We start from the raw sequence: 18486 nt of genomic DNA, 5'->3' as shown, positions 1-18486 counted from the left end.
TGTCAACAGTTATTATAAGAAACCTGCACCTCTGTGTCAACAGTTATAAGAAACCTGCACCTCCATGTCAACAGTTATTATAAGAAACCTGCACCTCTGTGTCAACAGTTATAAGAAACCTGCACCTCCATGTCAACAGTTATTATAAGAAACCTGCACCTCTGTGTCAACAGTTATAAGAAACCTGCACCTCCATGTCAACAGTTATTATAAGAAACCTGCACCTCTGTGTCAACAGTTATAAGAAACCTGCACCTCCATGTCAACAGTTATTATAAGAAACCTGCACCTCTGTGTCAACAGTTATAAGAAACCTGCACCTCCATGTCAACAGTTATTATAAGAAACCTGCACCTCTGTGTCAACAGTTATAAGAAACCTGCACCTCCATGTCAACAGTTATTATAAGAAACCTGCACCTCTGTGTCAACAGTTATAAGAAACCTGCACCTCCATGTCAACAGTTATTATAAGAAACCTGCACCTCTGTGTCAACAGTTATAAGAAACCTGCACCTCCATGTCAACAGTTATTATAAGAAACCTGCACCTCCATGTCAACAGTTATAAGAAACCTGCACCTCTTTGTCAACTGTTGTTATAAGAAACCTGCACCTCCATGTCAACAGTTATTATAAGAAACCTGCACCTCCATGTCAACAGTTGTTATAAGAAACCTGCACCTCCATGTCAACTGTTGTTATAAGAAACCTGCACCTCCATGTCAACTGTTGTTATAAGAAACCTGCACCTCCATGTCAACAGTTGTTATAAGAAACCTGCACCTCCATGTCAACAGTTGTTATAAGAAACCTGCACCTCCATGTCAACAGTTGTTATAAGAAACCTGCACCTCCATGTCAACAGTTGTTATAAGAAACCTGCACCTCCATGTCAACAGTTATTATAAGAAACCTGCACCTCCATGTCAACAGTTGTTATAAGAAACCTGCACCTCCATGTCAACTGTTGTTATAAGAAACCTGCACCTCCATGTCAACTGTTGTTATAAGAAACCTGCACCTCCATGTCAACAGTTGTTATAAGAAACCTGCACCTCCATGTCAACAGTTGTTATAAGAAACCTGCACCTCCATGTCAACAGTTGTTATAAGAAACCTGCACCTCCATGTCAACAGTTGTTATAAGAAACCTGCACCTCCATGTCAACAGTTATAAGAAACCTGCACCTCCATGTCAACTGTTGTTATAAGAAACCTGCACCTCCATGTCAACAGTTGTTATAAGAAACCTGCACCTCCATGTCAACAGTTATAAGAAACCTGCACCTCCATGTCAACTGTTGTTATAAGAAACCTGCACCTCCATGTCAACAGTTGTTATAAGAAACCTGCACCTCCATGTCAACAGTTATAAGAAACCTGCACCTCCATGTCAACAGTTGTTATAAGAAACCTGCACCTCCATGTCAACAGTTATAAGAAACCTGCACCTCCATGTCAACAGTTGTTATAAGAAACCTGCACCTCCATGTCAACAGTTGTTATAAGAAACCTGCACCTCCATGTCAACAGTTATAAGAAACCTGCACCTCCATGTCAACAGTTATAAGAAACCTGCACCTCCATGTCAACAGTTATAAGAAACCTGCACCTCCATGTCAACTGTTGTTATAAGAAACCTGCACCTCCATGTCAACAGTTATAAGAAACCTGCACCTCCATGTCAACAGTTCTTGGTGCTTATTATTGGATGTTAGAGGAAAAGTCCACACTTAACGATTTAGAACGTGAATAATTATATTTGTCTTTTGGTAAAAAAAAATATTTTAGATCATAAGGAAGTGAAATTTCATCAACAAAGCAAGTTTTCAGACACTCTGGGTGGATGACCTAGAATCTGCTTCCATACAGTAGGGAAGGGTTACTTCATATGTTAGTACCGATGTGATCTTTCTGAATGCATGTTTAAATCATTGAACATGCTGTGCATTGGATGATTGCTTTGTTCCCCACTTTCGGGTATCAAAATGACCTAAAGGTGGAGAAGAGTTGCAAAATCAAATATGCCGGGTGGGTAACACTCTCACATTCCTCCTCAATAAGGCCCCAGGACCATGTGGTGCCTCTGTCTAGACAAAACATTCCTCCTCAATAAGGCCCCAGGACCATGTGGTGCCTCTGTCTAGACAAAACATTCCTCCTCAATAAGGCCCCAAGACCATATAGTGCCTCTGTCTAGACAAAACATTCCTCCTCAACAAGGCCCAAGGACCATGTGGTGCCTCTGTCTAGACAAAACATTCCTCCTCAACAAGGCCCCAGGACCATGTGGTGCCTCTGTCTAGACAAAACATTCCTCCTCAACAAGGCCCCAGGACCATATAGTGCCTCTGTCTAGACAAACCATTCCTCCTCAATAAGGACCCAGGACCATGTGGTGCCTCTGTCTAGACAAAACATTCCTCCTCAACAAGGCCCAAGGACCATGTGGTGCCTCTGTCTAGACAAAACATTCCTCCTCAATAAGGCCCCAGGACCATGTGGTGCCTCTGTCTAGACAAAACATTCCTCCTCAATAAGGCCCCAAGACCATATAGTGCCTCTGTCTAGACAAAACATTCCTCCTCAACAAGGCCCAAGGACCATGTGGTGCCTCTGTCTAGACAAAACAAAACATTCCTCTGTCTCAAAACATTCCTCCTCATAAGGCCCCAGGACCATGTGGTGCCTCTGTCTAGACAAAACATTCCTCCTCAACAAGGCCCCAGGACCATGTGGTGCCTCTGTCGAGACAAAACATTCCTCCTCAATAAGGCCCCAGGACCATGTGGTGCCTCTGTCTAGACAAAACATTCCTCCTCAACAAGGCCCAAGGACCATGTGGTGCCTCTGTCTAGACAAAACATTCCTCCTCAATAAGGCCCCAGGACCATGTGGTGCCTCTGTCTAGACAAAACATTCCTCCTCAACAAGGCCCAAGGACCATGTGGTGCCTCTGTCTAGACAAAACATTCCTCCTCAATAAGGCTCCAGGACCATGTGGTGCCTCTGTCTAGACAAAACATTCCTCCTTAACAAGGCCCCAGGACCATGTGGTGCCTCTGTCTAGACAAAAAATTCCTCCTCAACAAGGCCCCAGGACCATGTGGTGCCTCTGTTTAGACAAAACATTCCTCCTCAATAAGGCCCAAGGACCATGTGGTGCCTCTGTCTAGAAAAAACATTCCTCCTCAATAAGGCCCAAGGACCATGTGGTGCCTCTGTCTAGAAAAAACATTCCTCCTCAATAAGGACCCAGGACCATGTGGTGCCTCTGTCTAGACAAAACATTCCTCCTCAACAAGGCCCAAGGACCATGTGGTGCCTCTGTCTAGACAAACCTTTCCTCCTCAATAAGGCTCCAGGACCATGTGGTGCCTCTGTCTAGACAAACCTTTCCTCCTCAATAAGGCTCCAGGACCATGTGGTGCCTCTGTTTAGACAAAACATTCCTCCTCAATAAGGCTCCAGGACCATGTGGTGCCTCTGTCTAGACAAACCTTTCCTCCTCAATAAGGCTCCAGGACCATGTGGTGCCTCTGTCTTGACAAAATATTCCTCATAAACCTGTCCACTGTTTTAATGGCCGGCAGGAAGGACGGACGGACAGGGGACAGAAAAGCCTGACAGACAACACAGTGGCTTCAGTGACAACATTTCCTCAACAACAAACACAACAGTGACAAACAGTACAGATACTGAACAGGTATTTTGCAAAAGAGATGTGATCTCAATGATAACCTGTATAAAAGGTTAAAAAAATAATTTTAACAACTCAGATATGCATGCACTACAACTGCTGTCATCACGTTTGTTGAGTTGTATATTATCTATATGGTATAAGAGGCCACCTTAAACACGGTCTGACTAAAGGCAGGCGAAGCAGTCCAGACCCGCGTGCTGGTCTGATCTCTGGCCGACTGTAAGAGAGCGGTGAGCTCCGGGGACATCTCCTCAAAGGTCGGCTTTGGCTGAGCAGACAGAGAGATGGGGAGAGTCAACACAACAGGAGTAGAAGAGAGACACACACACACAGTTAGATACTGTACGTACATAGGAGGAGAGACAAAGAGACAGGTCTTTCACACAATGCCCAGACACAAGCTCGGGGGACAGGGGGTTGGATGGGATTATTCATAAGAGCATTGAGGTGATGATTGATAGCTAAGAAAGGTAAACTTGAGGATTGGGTTTGAGAAAATTGGGTTTGTCAAATTTTATTCTAAAGTATTCAAAAACAATTATGTCAATCACAACCTAGATTGATTTCCTTATATAAGACAATGCAAGAATTACAAAGGTTTCATCAAATTGGTTTCCAACTATTTTAATCCAGTTTGTATGCTATAATATGCAACTCGGAGCAATGCATTTCTTTCACAGAGCACATGGGTAGAAACACCATCCTGTGACATGTCAATTACTGAACTCGAGTTGTTTTTCTCTTGAGAATGTCAGTCATAAAGGCAATAGGTGAGACAGACAAGAGTGTCTTGTGTGTCGGAGGGTCTCCTCTTATGAATAGGGCCAATATCATCATGTCAGATCAAGCTGCAGAGGTCAGAGAGCGCAAACCCAGGGAAGTCAAAGTAAAAGTGGCAGGGCTGAAGCAATCAGTGTCATACCAACCATAGTATACCGTACCATAAGCCATAGTGGAAAGCATTCATTTAGTGTGGCTAGCAGCATGGGGACCAGTTTAAAACAAAACACGATTTTCATTTACAAATCGAAATGAAAGAGGTAAACAAATGCCAGTACCCATGGAGCAGCAAGTTTGATTAAGGCATGCAGATAACAAATGACACCAAATACAGTGGCAAAGGGATCAACTAAACAGAGCAAACGATGGAAAGAAAAAACAGACTCCCATGCAATTCCCATGAACATTCAGTCGAGTGCAAAACAGCGCCGGGTCCAGCCTTGTTGCAGTGGATAAGACGACCAAACAGGCTGGGGCGGAGGTGGCTTGAGGATAAAGTGGGGGTTTGGGGGGGCGGAGGTGGCTTGAGGATAAAGTGGGGGTTTGGGGGGCGGAGGTGGCTTGAGGATAAAGTGGGGGTTTGGGGGGCGGAGGTGGCTTGAGGATAAAGTGGGGGTTTGGGGGCGGAAGTGGCTTGAGGATAAAGTGGGGGTTTGGGGGGGGGCGGAGGTGGCTTGAGGATAAAGTGGGGGTTTGGGGGGGGGCGGAGGTGGCTTGAGGATAAAGGGGGGGTTTGGGGGCGGAGGTGGCTTGAGGATAAAGTGGGGGTTTGGGGGGCGGAAGTGGCTTGAGGATAAAGTGGGGGTTTGGGGGGCGGAAGTGGCTTGAGGATAAAGTGGGGGTTTGGGGGGCGGAGGTGGCTTGAGGATAAAGTGGGGGTTTGGGGGCGGAGGTGGCTTGAGGATAAAGTGGGGGTTTGGGGGGGGGGACGGGGACGGAGGTGGCTTGAGGATAAAGTGGGGGTTTGGGGGGTGGAAGTGGTTTGAGGATAAAGTGGGGGATTAGGGAGAGGGGGGAGGAAGTGGCTTGAGGATAAAGTGGGGATTTAGGGAGAGGGGGAGGAAGTGGCTTGAGGATAAAGTGGGGGATTAGGGAGAGGAAGTGGCTTGAGGATAAAGTGGGGGATTTGGGAGAGGGGGAGGAAGTGGCTTGAGGATAAAGTGGGGGTTTAGGGAGGGGGGCGGAAGTGGCTTGAGGATAAAGTGGGGGATTAGGGAGAGGAGGGAGGAAGTGGCTTGAGGATAAAGTGGGTGTTTAGGGAGGGGGGCAGAAGTGGCTTGAGGATAAAGTGGGGGTTTAGGGAGGGGGGCGGAAGTGGCTTGAGGATAAAGTGGGGGTTTGGGGGGGATAACTTGAGGATAAAGTGGGAGGTTAGGGAGAGGGGGGAAGAGGAAGTCACTTGAGGATAAAGTGGGGGTTAGGGAGAGGGGGGGAAGAGGAAGTAATTTGAGGATAAAGTGGAGGGTTAGGGAGAAGGGGTTTCAGGTATTTGGGGGGGGGTTCACATCATCCTACCACTTTGGAGGGCGATGGGGTTCTGGAAAGATAGGACACAGGGCTGGGGCTCAGACGCAGATCGACCATTTGAGGCTTGGGCATCTTCATTGGGGACTTGGCCATTGGGGACTTGGCCATTGGGGACCGTGGAGAGAGGGGTGTGTGAGGCGCAACAGGGGTGGTGCTCCTGTCTCCCAGAAGAAAAGTCTCCCGTAGCTGCTTCCTGCTGTCAGCTCTCGCAGCATCACTGATGTCCTGGCTGGATCGGATGGACACTACGGTCCGCATGGCGCCCAGGCCACCGTCGCTGGGCTCGGATGGAGAGGGGGTCCTGGCCTCCTGGATGGTGATCATGGAGGGTCCCATTCCCTCAGATGGAGAGGGGGTCCTTGCCTCCTGGATGGTGATCATGGAGGGTCCCATTCCCTCAGATGGAGAGGGGGTCCTTGCCTCCTGGATGGTGATCATTGGGGGTCCGATTCCCTCTATGGGCGGGAGACTCAAGTGGACCGACACTGGCATCTCGTACTCAGTCGACACCGGGATGATCTTCACAGTGGTGGTGGATTGGTCTGCTGCCCTCTTCAGCTCCCTGGCGAACACCGCAGGAACGGCTACCGCTGCCTCCCCACCATCTTTGGCCTGCGTCGTCATGGTGACGATCTTGCCTGACATGGTGTCGTAGGATTTGCCCAGGGTGTAGGTCTTCTCCTCCATCTCCTCGGCCTTGGACGCTAGTTCACTGCTGAAGCTCTCGTATGGTTTGCCAAACTCCTTGATGACAACGACACCACTGGCGCCACCGAACGCTCCTTCAGCCACAGTGTTATCGACAGCCATAACTTTATAGTTGACCATGTTTCTCTTTTCGGCTACCTTAGGAGGGACTTTGCTTACTATTACCCACCCGTCAGAGTCCTACATACAAGATACATACAAAGACTGGGGTTAGCCAGTTCAATGGGGGAATAGGACTTCCAATGGCAGTCCCAAGAAGAGCAATAAGGAAGCCATTTTAGACTTGAAGGAACATAGATCATAAACAGCATGAACATAGACAGCAACATATACAACATATATGCAAAAGTATGTGGACGCCCTTTCAAATGAGTGGATTCGACTATTTCAGCCACACCCGTAGCTGACAGGTATATTCAATCGAGCACACAGCCATACAATCTACATAGACAAACATTGGCAGTAGAATAGCCTTACTAAAGAGCTCAGTGACTTTCAACGTGGCACCATCATAGGATGCTACCTTTCCAACAAGTCAGTTCATCTAATTTCTGCCCTGCTACAGCTGCCCCTGTCAACTGTAAGTCCTGTTATTGTGAAGTGGAAACGTCTAGAAGCAACAACGGCTCAGCCGCGAAGTGGTGATGAATCACGCTTCACCATCTGGCAGTCCAACGGACGAAAATGGGGTTGGCAGTGGCCAGGAGAATGCTACCTGCCCCAATGCATCGTGTCAACTGTCGAGTTTGGTGGAGGAGGAATAATGGTCTGTGGTTGTTTTTCATGGTTCGGGCCCCTTAGATACAGAGAGTGGAAATCTTAACACTACATCATACAATGACATTTTATGACGATTCTGTGCTTCCAAACCTGTGGCAACTGTTTGGGGAAGGCCCTTTCCTGTATCAGCATGACAATGCCCCCCATGCACAAAGGGAGTTCCATACAGAAATGGTTTGTCGAAATCGATGTGGATGCACTTGACTGGCATTCACAGAGCCCTGACCTCAACCCAATCGAACACCTTTAGGATTAATTGGAACGCCGACTGTGAGCCAGGCCTAATCGCCCAACATCAGTGCCCAACCTCACTAATGCTCTTGTGTCTGAATGGAAGCAATTCCCTGCAGCAATGTTGCAACATCTAGTGGAAAGCCTTCCCAGAAGAGTAGAGGCTGTTAAAGCTGCAAAGAGGGCACCAACTCCATATTAATGCCCATGATTTGGGAAGGAGATGTTTGACTAGCAGGTGTCCACATACTTTTGGTCATGTATTGTATCACAGTTGTTAGTTAATAGTGTATTGTTAAAAACGGTCTCTCCGTATAGCTCATTCAAGGGTTTTTCTTTATTTGTACTATTTTCTACATTGTAGAATAATAATGAAGACATCCAAACTATGAAATAACACGTATGGAATCATGTAGAAACCAAAAAAAGTGTTAAACAAAAAGATTCTTCAAAATAGCCACCCTTTGCCTTGATGACAGCTTTGCACACTCTTGGCATGCTCTCAACCATTCTCTCAACCAGCTTCATGAGGTAGTCACCTGGAATGCTTTTACAACAGTCTTGAAGGAGTTTCCACATATGCTGAGCACTTGTTGGCTGCTTTTTCTTTACTCTGCGGTCCAACTCATCCCAAACCATCTCAATTGCGTTGAGGTCAGTTGATTGTGGAGGCCAGGTAATCTGATGCAGCACTCTATCACTCTCCTTCTTGGTCAAACAGCCCTTACTATGCCTGGAGGTGTGTTGGGTCATTGTCCTGTTGAAAAACAAATGATAGTCCCACTAAGCGCAAACCAGATAGGATGGCGTATCGTTGCAGAATGCTGTGGCAGCCATGCTGGTTAAGTGTGCCTTGAATTCTAAATAAATCACTGACAGTGTCACCAGCAAAGCACCATCACACCTCCTCCTCCATGCTTCACAGTGAGAACTACTCATGAGGAGATCATCTGTTCACCTACTCTGCTTCTTACAAAGACACAGCGGTTGGAACCAAAAATCTCAAATTTTGACTCATTAGACCAAAGGACAGACTTTCACTGGTGTTTCTTGGCCCAAACAAGTCTCTTCTTATTATTAGTATCCTCTAGTAGTGGTTTCTTTGCAGCAATTCAAACCATGAAGGACTGATTCACACAGTCTCCTCTGAAAAATTGATGTTGCGATGTGTCTGTTACTTGAACTCTGCGAAGCATCTGTGAAGCATTTATTTGTGCTGCAATTTCTGAACTTATCCACTGTAGCAGAGGTAACTCTGGGTCTTCCTATCCTGTGACAGTTTCATCATAGTGTTTGATGTTTTTTGTGACTGCACTTGAAGAAACTTTCAAAGTTCTTGCCATGTCTTAAAGTAATGATGGATTGTCATTTCTCTTTACTTATTTGAGCTGTTCTTGCCATAATATGGACTTGGTCTTTTGCCAAATAGGGACGTCTTCTGTATTCCACCCCTACCTTGTCACAACACAACTGATTGGCTCAAACGCATTAAGGAAAGAAATTCCACGAATTAACTTTTAACAAAGCACACATGTTAATTGAAAATGCATTCCAGGTGACTACCTCATGAAGCTGGTTGAGACAATGCCAAGAGTGTGCAAAGGTTGACTGGTACTGCACAGGGTCAAATTAGTCACATTGTCATCCACTGCTGACAATGAATAACATACCCAGCAAACCGGGAACATTCCCAAAATACTAGCTAAGATTCCCATTAACTTATAGATGGGGTTTTAACCAACATTAGGATGATAACATCCCAAAAACATTCAAATTTTTTAAAACAAAATCTATTTATTTTCTTATTTTTATTTTTTCATGAAATATCCTTGGAATGTTCTCCTAAAATTCACTAAAATGTGTAACAACCATCACAGAACATTCCCCAAACATTCCCATTAGGTTTCCAGGTAATGTAATAACACAACGAACCAGTAATGTTTCCAGTAAATGTCCCCACAATGTTCACACCAGACTGTTCCCAGAAACATTCTAGGAACCTTTAAAGAACAGACAAAATGTTTTCTAGGAACGTTCTTGGAACGTCAGGCGAACGTTTTATACAAACATTCTATAATGTTCTGGGAACTGTCACAGAACTAATTCAATGTTGGTTTGCTGGATAGGAACCTAGTCCTACACACCCAAATGGATGATAGGTTAAATGTGTAAGACTCATCAATAATTCATTGGCGTAGCTGGCTCTAATCTAGCCAAGCAGCAGAGATGAAGGTTTTTCTAATCACACAGAGATACCTGAACCAGGAGATACTTGTATGTAGTGACAGCTTGGCTACCTACCACAGTAGTGTTAGTATCCACAGGGCTGTGCGTGATGTCCTCCTCAACGCTACCGCCTGCAGCCATGGCTCTCTCTCTCTCATCCTCTCCCTCACCCTCTTGGCTCTACATGAATGGGAAAAAAAAGGGAAACAAACGAACAGCATGAATGAACTAGAATTGAAAGTAGCTTTGAGGTGTGTGTGTGTGTGTGTGTGTGTGTGTGTGTGTGGTCTGCATCCTATTGCTGGCACCATTACTCATTACAGAGTGTGTGTGATATTTACTCATTGTGTTTGATAAGAGTGTGTGTGATATTTACTCATTGTGTTTGATAAGAGTGTGTGTGATATTTAGTCATTGTGTTTGATAAGAGTGTGTGTGATATTTACTCATTGTGTTTGATAAGAGTGTGTGTGATATTTACTCATTGTGTTTGATAAGAGTGTGTGTGATATTTACTCATTGTGTTTGATAAGAGTGTGTGTGATACTTACTCATTGTGTTTGATAAGAGTGTGTGTGATATTTACTCATTGTGTTTGATAAGAGTGTGTGTGATACTTACTCATTGTGTTTGATAAGAGTGTGTGTGATATTTACTCATTGTGTTTGATAAGAGTGTGTGTGATATTTACTCATTGTGTTTGATAAGAGTGTGTGTGATACTTACTCATTGTGTTTGATAAGAGTGTGTGTGATATTTACTCATTGTGTTTGATAAGAGTGTGTGTGATACTTACTCATTGTGTTTGATAAGAGTGTGTGTGATCTGAGATTTCACCAGCGTGTGACTACAGGACTATAGTATCTCTCCAAACGTAGTCACACTGTGGGGTTGATATCGGACATGTGGGTCCAGTAGCTCACAAATAAAGAATGAAACAAGGTAGCAAGACTCGGCTGCATGTTAAAACTGTCTCCTTTCCACACTTAATTTAACCCCATGTCATCCACCACATTGCTCTTGGAGATCTCCTTGGAGCGGAACTGCTGCGGTGCTGAGACTTAATTTAACCACATCCCAACAGTCATGACAATAAATACTGGCCGAAGTATGCCGTCGTTGCTGCTACATTAATGAATAAAATATCTCCTTTCCCTGGTTACGCCATCATTGCCATTCTCCCGACTGCTTGATGTTCCCACACACACACACACACACACACACACACACACACACACACACACACACACACACACACACACACACACACACACACACACACAAACTCCATCCAAAAGGGAGCAGGGTTTCTTCTCCCTAATCCTCCCTCTCTTTTTAAGTCCCGGAATGCTTCTCCATATATATATATATATATATATATATATATATATATATATATATATATATATATATATATATATATATATATATATATATATATATATATATATATATATATGTATTAGTGCACTAAAATGCTTAGCCGAAAAGGATGTTTCCAATGGTTTCCTTCTGTCTCTCCCTCCCACCTCCGTTTGGCAAGGTTACAGCACGAGGATTTATTACTCGTTCACTGGCCACACTGCTACAAATCAATCGAGTCCTATTCTGATGTCCCACTGTTAATTGTCCCCTGCTCCTTTCAACACTTGCTCCTTTTATCTACTTTTGGCTTCAATGGTTGGATAAGGTAGCTTACACTTTTTTTTTTTTGCTTCGTCAAGGAGCCGCATCTGAATCACTTCCTTTTACCGTGGCTTAACTTCCATTGAAAAACAGCTTGATGCTTGGTAACTATTTAACAACACCACTGGAGAAGAGAGGTAGGTGTCAAATGTTATAATGAGGCAGCGATTCTTTCACAACAGTTGTTCTTCTATCTCCAGTAGCTGGATGTGAAGCACCGTCCTCCACCTGCATGGATTATTGAGCAGGCTTTCAAAGGGAGGCGGTTAGAGGCCCCAGTCTCCAGAGACTTGACATGGAGAGGAAGGATCTCATTCATCTCTTTCCCTCTAAACAACCTGAGCTCACACTCTAGCAGACACATCTCAACCATCTCACACTCTAGCAGACACATCTTAACCTTCTCACACTCTAGCAGACACATCTCAACCTTCTCACACTCTAGCAGACACATCTCAACCTTCTCACACTCTAGCAGACACATCTCAACCTTCTCACACTGTAGCAGACACATCTCAACCTTCTCACACTCTAGCAGACACATCTCAACCATCTCACATTCTAGCAGACACATCTCAACATTCTCACACTCTAGCAGACACATCTCAACCTTCTCACACTCTAGCAGACACATCTCAACCTTCTCACACTCTAGCAGACACATCTCAACCTTCTCACACTCTAGCAGACACATCTCAACCTTCTCACACTCTAGCAGACACATCTCAACCTTCTCACACTCTAGCAGACACATCTCAACCTTCTCACACTCTAGCAGACACATCTCAACCATCTCACACTCTAGCAGACACATCTCAACCTTCTCACACTGTAGCAGACACATCTCAACCTTCTCACACTCTAGCAGACACATCTCAACCTTCTCACACTCTAGCAGACACATCTTAACCTTCTCACACTCTAGCAGACACATCTCAACCTTCTCACACTCTAGCAGACACATCTCAGCCTTCTCACACTGTAGCAGACACACCTCAATCTTCTCACACTCGAGCTGACACATCTCAACCTTCTCACACTCTAGCAGACACATCACAACCATCTCATACTCTAGCAGACACATCTCAACCTTCTCACACTCTAGCAGACAAATCTCAACCTTCTCATACTCTAGCAGACACATCTCAACCTTCTCACACTGTAGCAGACACATCTCAACCATCTCACACTCTCGCAGACACATCTCAACCTTCTCACACTGTAGCAGACACATCTCAACCATCTCACACTCTAGCAGACACATCTCAACCATCTCACACTGTAGCAGACACATCTCAACCTTCTCACACTGTAGCAGACACATCTCAACCTTCTCACACTGTAGCAGACACATCTCAACCATCCCACACTCTAGCAGACACATCTCAACCTTCTCACACTGTAGCAGACACATCTCAACCTTCTCACACTCTAGCAGACACATCTCAACCTTCTCACACTGTAGCAGACACATCTCAACCTTCTCACACTGTAGCAGACACATCTCAACCATCTCACACTCTCGCAGACACATCTCAACCTTCTCACACTGTAGCAGACACATCTCAACCATCTCACACTCTAGCAGACACATCTCAACCATCTCACACTGTAGCAGACACATCTCAACCTTCTCACACTGTAGCAGACACATCTCAACCTTCTCACACTGTAGCAGACACATCTCAACCATCCCACACTCTAGCAGACACATCTCAACCTTCTCACACTGTAGCAGACACATCTCAACCTTCTCACACTCTAGCAGACACATCTCAACCTTCTCACACTGTAGCAGACACATCTCAACCTTCTCACACTGTAGCAGACACATCTCAACCTTCTCACACTGTAGCAGACACATCTCAACCATCTCACACTCTAGCAGACACATCTCAACCTTCTCACACTGTAGCAGACACATCTCAACCATCTCACACTCAAGCAGACACATCTCAACCTTCTCACACTGTAGCAGACACATCTCAACCTTCTCACACTGTAGCAGACACATCTCAACCTTCTCACACTGTAGCAGACACATCTCAACCTTCTCACACTGTAGCAGACACATCTCAACCTTCTCACACTGTAGCAGACACATCTCAACCTTCTCACACTCTAGCAGACACATCACAACCTTCTCATACTCTAGCAGACACATCTCAACCTTCTCACACTCTAGCAGACACATCTCAATCTTCTCACACTCTAGCACACATCTCAACCTTCTCACACTCTAGCAGACACATCTCAACCTTCTCACACTCTAGCTGACACATCTCAACCTTCTCACACTCTAGCAGACACATCTCAACCTTCTCACACTCTAGCAGACACATCTCAACCTTCTCACACTCTAGCAGACACATCTCAATCTTCTCACACTCTAGCAGACACATCTGAACCTTCTCACACTCTAGCAGACACATCTCAACCTTCTCACACTGTAGCAGACACATCTCAACCTTCTCACACTCTAGCAGACACATCACAACCTTATCATACTCTAGCAGACACATCTCAACCTTCTCACACTCTAGCAGACACATCTCAATCTTCTCACACTCTAGCAGACACATCTCAATCTTCTCACACTCTAGCAGACACATCTCAACCTTCTCACACTCTAGCAGACACATCTCAATCTTCTCACACTCTAGCAGACACATCTCAACCTTCTCACACTGTAGCAGACACATCTCAATCTTCTCACACTCTAGCAGACACATCTCAACCTTTTCACACTCTAGCAGACACATCTCAACCTTCTCACACTCTAGCAGAAACATCACAACCTTCTCATACTCTAGCAGACACATCTCAACCTTCTCACACTCTAGCAGATACATCTCAATCTTCTCACACTCTAGCACACATGTCAACCTTCTCACACTCTAGCAGACACATCTCAACCTTCTCACACTCTAGCTGACACATCTCAACCTTCTCACACTCTAGCAGACACATCTCAACCTTCTCACACTCTAGCAGACACATCTCAACCTTCTCACACTCTAGCAGACACATCTCAACCTTCTCACACTGTAGCAGACACATCTCAACCTTCTCACACTCTAGCAGACACATCACAACCTTATCATACTCTAGCAGACACATCTCAACCTTCTCACACTCTAGCAGACACATCTCAATCTTCTCACACTCTAGCAGACACATCTCAATCTTCTCACACTCTAGCAGACACATCTCAATCTTCTCACACTCTAGCAGACACATCTCAACCTTCCCACACTCTAGCAGACACATCTCAATCTTCTCACACTCTAGCAGACACATCTCAACCTTCTCACACTGTAGCAGACACATCTCAACCTTCTCACACTGTAGCAGACACATCTCAACCTTCTCACACTCTAGCAGACACATCTCAACCTTCTCACACTGTAGCAGACACATCTCAACCTTCTCACACTGTAGCAGACACATCTCAACCATCTCACACTCTAGCAGACACATCTCAACCCTCTCACACTCTAGCAGACACATCTCAACCTTCTCACACTGTAGCAGACACATCTCAACCTTCTCACACTGTAGCAGACACATCTCAACCTTCTCACACTCTAGCAGACACATATCAACCTTCTCACACTGTAGCAGACACATCTCAACCTTCTCACACTGTAGCAGACACATCTCAACCATCTCACACTCTAGCAGACACATCTCAACCCTCTCACACTCTAGCAGACACATCTCAACCTTCTCATACTGTAGCAGACACATCTCAACCTTCTCACCCTCTAGCAGACACATCTCAACCTTCTCACACTGTAGCAGACACATCTCAACCTTCTCATACTGTAGCAGACACATCTCAACCTTCTCACACTCTAGCAGACACATCTTAACCTTCTCACACTCTAGCAGACACATCTCAACCTTCTCACACTGTAGCAGACACATCTCAACCATCTCACACTGTAGCAGACACATCTCAACCTTCTCACACTCTAGCAGACACAACTCAATCTTCTCACACTCTAGCAGACACATCTCAACCTTCTCACACTGTAGCAGACACATCTCAACCATCTCACACTCTAGCAGACACATCTCAACCTTCTCACACTCTAGCAGACACATCTCAACCTTCTCACACTCTAGCAGACACATCTCAATCTTCTCACACTCTAGCAGACACATCTCAACCTTCTCACACTCTAGCAGACACATCTCAATCTTCTCACACTGTAGCAGACACATCTCAACCTTCTCACACTGTAGCAGACACATCTCAACCTTCTCACACTCTAGCAGACACATCTCAACCTTCTCACACTCTAGCAGACACATCTCAACCTTCTCACACTGTAGCAGACACATCTCAACATTCTCATACTCTAGCAGACACATCTCAACCTTCTCACACTCTAGCTGACACATCTCAACCTTCTCACACTGTAGCAGACACATCTCAACCTTCTCACACTCTAGCAGACACATCTCAATCTTCTCACACTCTAGCAGACACATCTCAACCTTCTCACACTCTAGCAGACACATCTCAATCTTCTCACACTCTAGCAGACACATCTCAACCTTCTCATACTGTAGCAGACACATCTCAACCATCTCACACTCTAGCAGACACATCTCAACCTTCTCACACTGTAGCAGACACATCTCAACCTTCTCATACTGTAGCAGACACATCTTAACCTTCTCACACTGTAGCAGACACATCTTAACCTTCTCACACTGTAGCAGACACATCTCAACCTTCTCACACTCTAGCAGACACATCTCAACCTTCTCACACTCTAGCAGACACATCTCAACCTTCTCACACTGTAGCAGACACATCTCAACCTTCTCATACTCTAGCAGACACATCTCAACCTTCTCACACTCTAGCTGACACATCTCAACCTTCTCACACTGTAGCAGACACATCACAACCTTCTCACACTCTAGCAGACACATCTCAACCTTCTCACAATGAAGCAGACACATCTCAACCTTCTCACACTCTAGCAGACACATCTCAACCTTCTCACAATGAAGCAGACACATCTCAACCTTCAAATCATAGCCTATCAAAGGTGAATTGTTATTTCTCTTTACATCAGGGTTGTGTATGTACATCCAGCAGGTTTTCTAACCTGATTCAACTCATCAAGGAGCTAATGAGCAGCTGATTAGTAGAATCAGGTGTTAGAGCAGGAGTGGAACAAAAACCTGCACACTGGCCACCACTGGATTATATGACACTAGATTTCTCATGTTGATGTTTCTGCCCAGTGAAGTTCTACTAAATGTTTTGTAGAAAATGGAGGGGTCTCTAAAAGTTACGTTGATGTCCCCCTGTCTCTCTCTCTCTCCATTCTGTCCCTCTCTGATTAAACAATGAACTTACCGGTACCTCGTCAAGTTCCAGGGGTTCGATCATGGGGGCCTCGTCGAGGCGCGGCGAGCGCAGGGGGGACGATGACAGCCTCTTCTCCCATTCGGTAAGGCCAGCCGAGTCGGCGCCCGTCTCCAGGAACGATCTCTTGAGCTCACTAATGTTGGTTGTGTGTTTCAACAGCTCCTCCGGCGTGCCCACTGTGTCCTGAGGAGCAGGAAGAGAAGTAATCTTACTGATAATGATACACTACTGTTACTGTTAGGGTTAGTTACCGTTAGGGTTAGTAACCATTAGGGTTAGTTACCGTTAGGGTTAGTTACCGTTAGGGTTAGTTACCGTTAGGGTTAGTTACCGTTAGGGTTAGTTACCGTTGGGGTTAGTTACCGTTAGGGTTAGTTACCGTTAGGGTTAGTTACCGTTGGGGTTAGTTACCGTTAGGGTTAGTTACCGTTAGGGTTAGTAACCGTTAGGGTTAGTTACCGTTAGGGTTAGTTACCGTTAGGGTTAGTTACCGTTAGGGTTAGGGGTTAGGGTTAGTTACCGTTAGGGTTAGTTACCGTTAGGGTTAGTTACCGTTAGGGTTAGTTACCGTTAGGGTTAGTTACCGTTGGGGTTAGTTACCGTTAGGGTTAGTTACCGTTAGGGTTAGTAACCGTTAGGGTTAGTTACCGTTAGGGTTAGTTACCGTTAGGGTTAGTTACCGTTAGGGTTAGGGGTTAGGGTTAGTTACCGTTGGGGTTAGTTACCGTTGGGGTTAGTAACCGTTAGGGTTAGGGTTAGTTACCGTTAGGGTTAGTAACCATTAGGGTTAGTTACCGTTAGGGTTAGTTACCGTTAGGGTTAGTAACCGTTAGGGTTAGTAACCGTTAGGGTTAGTTACCGTTAGGGTTAGTTACCGTTAGGGTTAGTTACCGTTGGGGTTAGTTACCGTTAGGGTTAGTTACCGTTAGGGTTAGTTACCGTTAGGGTTAGGGGTTAGGGTTAGTTACCGTTGGGGTTAGTTACCGTTGGGGTTAGTAACCGTTAGGGTTAGGGTTAGTTACCATTAGGGTTAGTTACCGTTAGGGTTAGTTACCGTTGGGGTTAGTTACCGTTGGGGTTAGTAACCGTTAGGGTTAGTAACCGTTAGGGTTAGTTACCGTTAGGGTTAGTAACCGTTAGGGTTAGTTACCGTTAGGGTTAGTTACCGTTGGGGTTAGTTACCGTTGGGGTTAGTAACCGTTAGGGTTAGTAACCGTTAGGGTTAGTTACCGTTAGGGTTAGTAACCGTTAGGGTTAGTTACCGTTAGGGTTAGTTACCGTTGGGGTTAGTTACCGTTGGGGTTAGTTACCGTTAGGGTTAGTTACCGTTGGGGTTAGTTACCGTTGGGGTTAGTTACCGTTAGGGTTAGTTACCGTTAGGGTTAGTTACCGTTGGGGTTAGTTACCGTTGGGGTTAGTTACCGTTAGGGTTAGTTACCGTTAGGGTTA

The 18486-nt window shown here is 45.3% G+C and overlaps 1 protein-coding gene and 1 long non-coding RNA gene across 3 annotated transcripts; both read right to left on the bottom strand.

Moving 5' to 3' along the window:
* Positions 1 to 563: 563 nt before the first annotated feature.
* LOC127912891 (uncharacterized) lies at positions 564 to 2626 on the bottom strand. Its single transcript, XR_008083963.1, has 3 exons — positions 1323 to 2626; positions 1091 to 1158; positions 564 to 614 (listed from the first exon to the last, which is right to left on the bottom strand). It is a non-coding gene; the product is annotated as an uncharacterized LOC127912891 (long non-coding RNA).
* A 52-nt stretch (positions 2627 to 2678) lies between these two features.
* LOC127912890 (anti-sigma-I factor RsgI2-like) lies at positions 2679 to 17469 on the bottom strand. 2 transcript variants are annotated; one of them, XM_052483857.1, is made up of 4 exons: positions 17032 to 17469; positions 10032 to 10136; positions 6000 to 6899; positions 2679 to 3972 (listed from the first exon to the last, which is right to left on the bottom strand). In XM_052483857.1, the coding sequence occupies exons 1-4, from the start codon at positions 17056 to 17058 to the stop codon at positions 3832 to 3834; spliced, it is 1173 nt and encodes a 390-aa protein (XP_052339817.1). In that variant the 5' UTR covers positions 17059 to 17469; the 3' UTR covers positions 2679 to 3831. The 2 variants fall into 2 exon arrangements, with proteins under 2 accessions (XP_052339817.1, XP_052339816.1); XM_052483856.1 differs by having other exon boundaries at positions 17026 to 17461.
* Between the last annotated feature and the right edge of the window lie 1017 nt (positions 17470 to 18486).

Source organism: Oncorhynchus keta, chromosome 28, assembly GCF_023373465.1.
Source record: "Oncorhynchus keta strain PuntledgeMale-10-30-2019 chromosome 28, Oket_V2, whole genome shotgun sequence".
In the NCBI taxonomy this organism is placed as follows: domain Eukaryota; kingdom Metazoa; phylum Chordata; class Actinopteri; order Salmoniformes; family Salmonidae; genus Oncorhynchus; species Oncorhynchus keta.
Note: the sequence above shows the minus strand (reverse complement) of the source record. Positions and strands in the feature narration are given on the sequence as shown.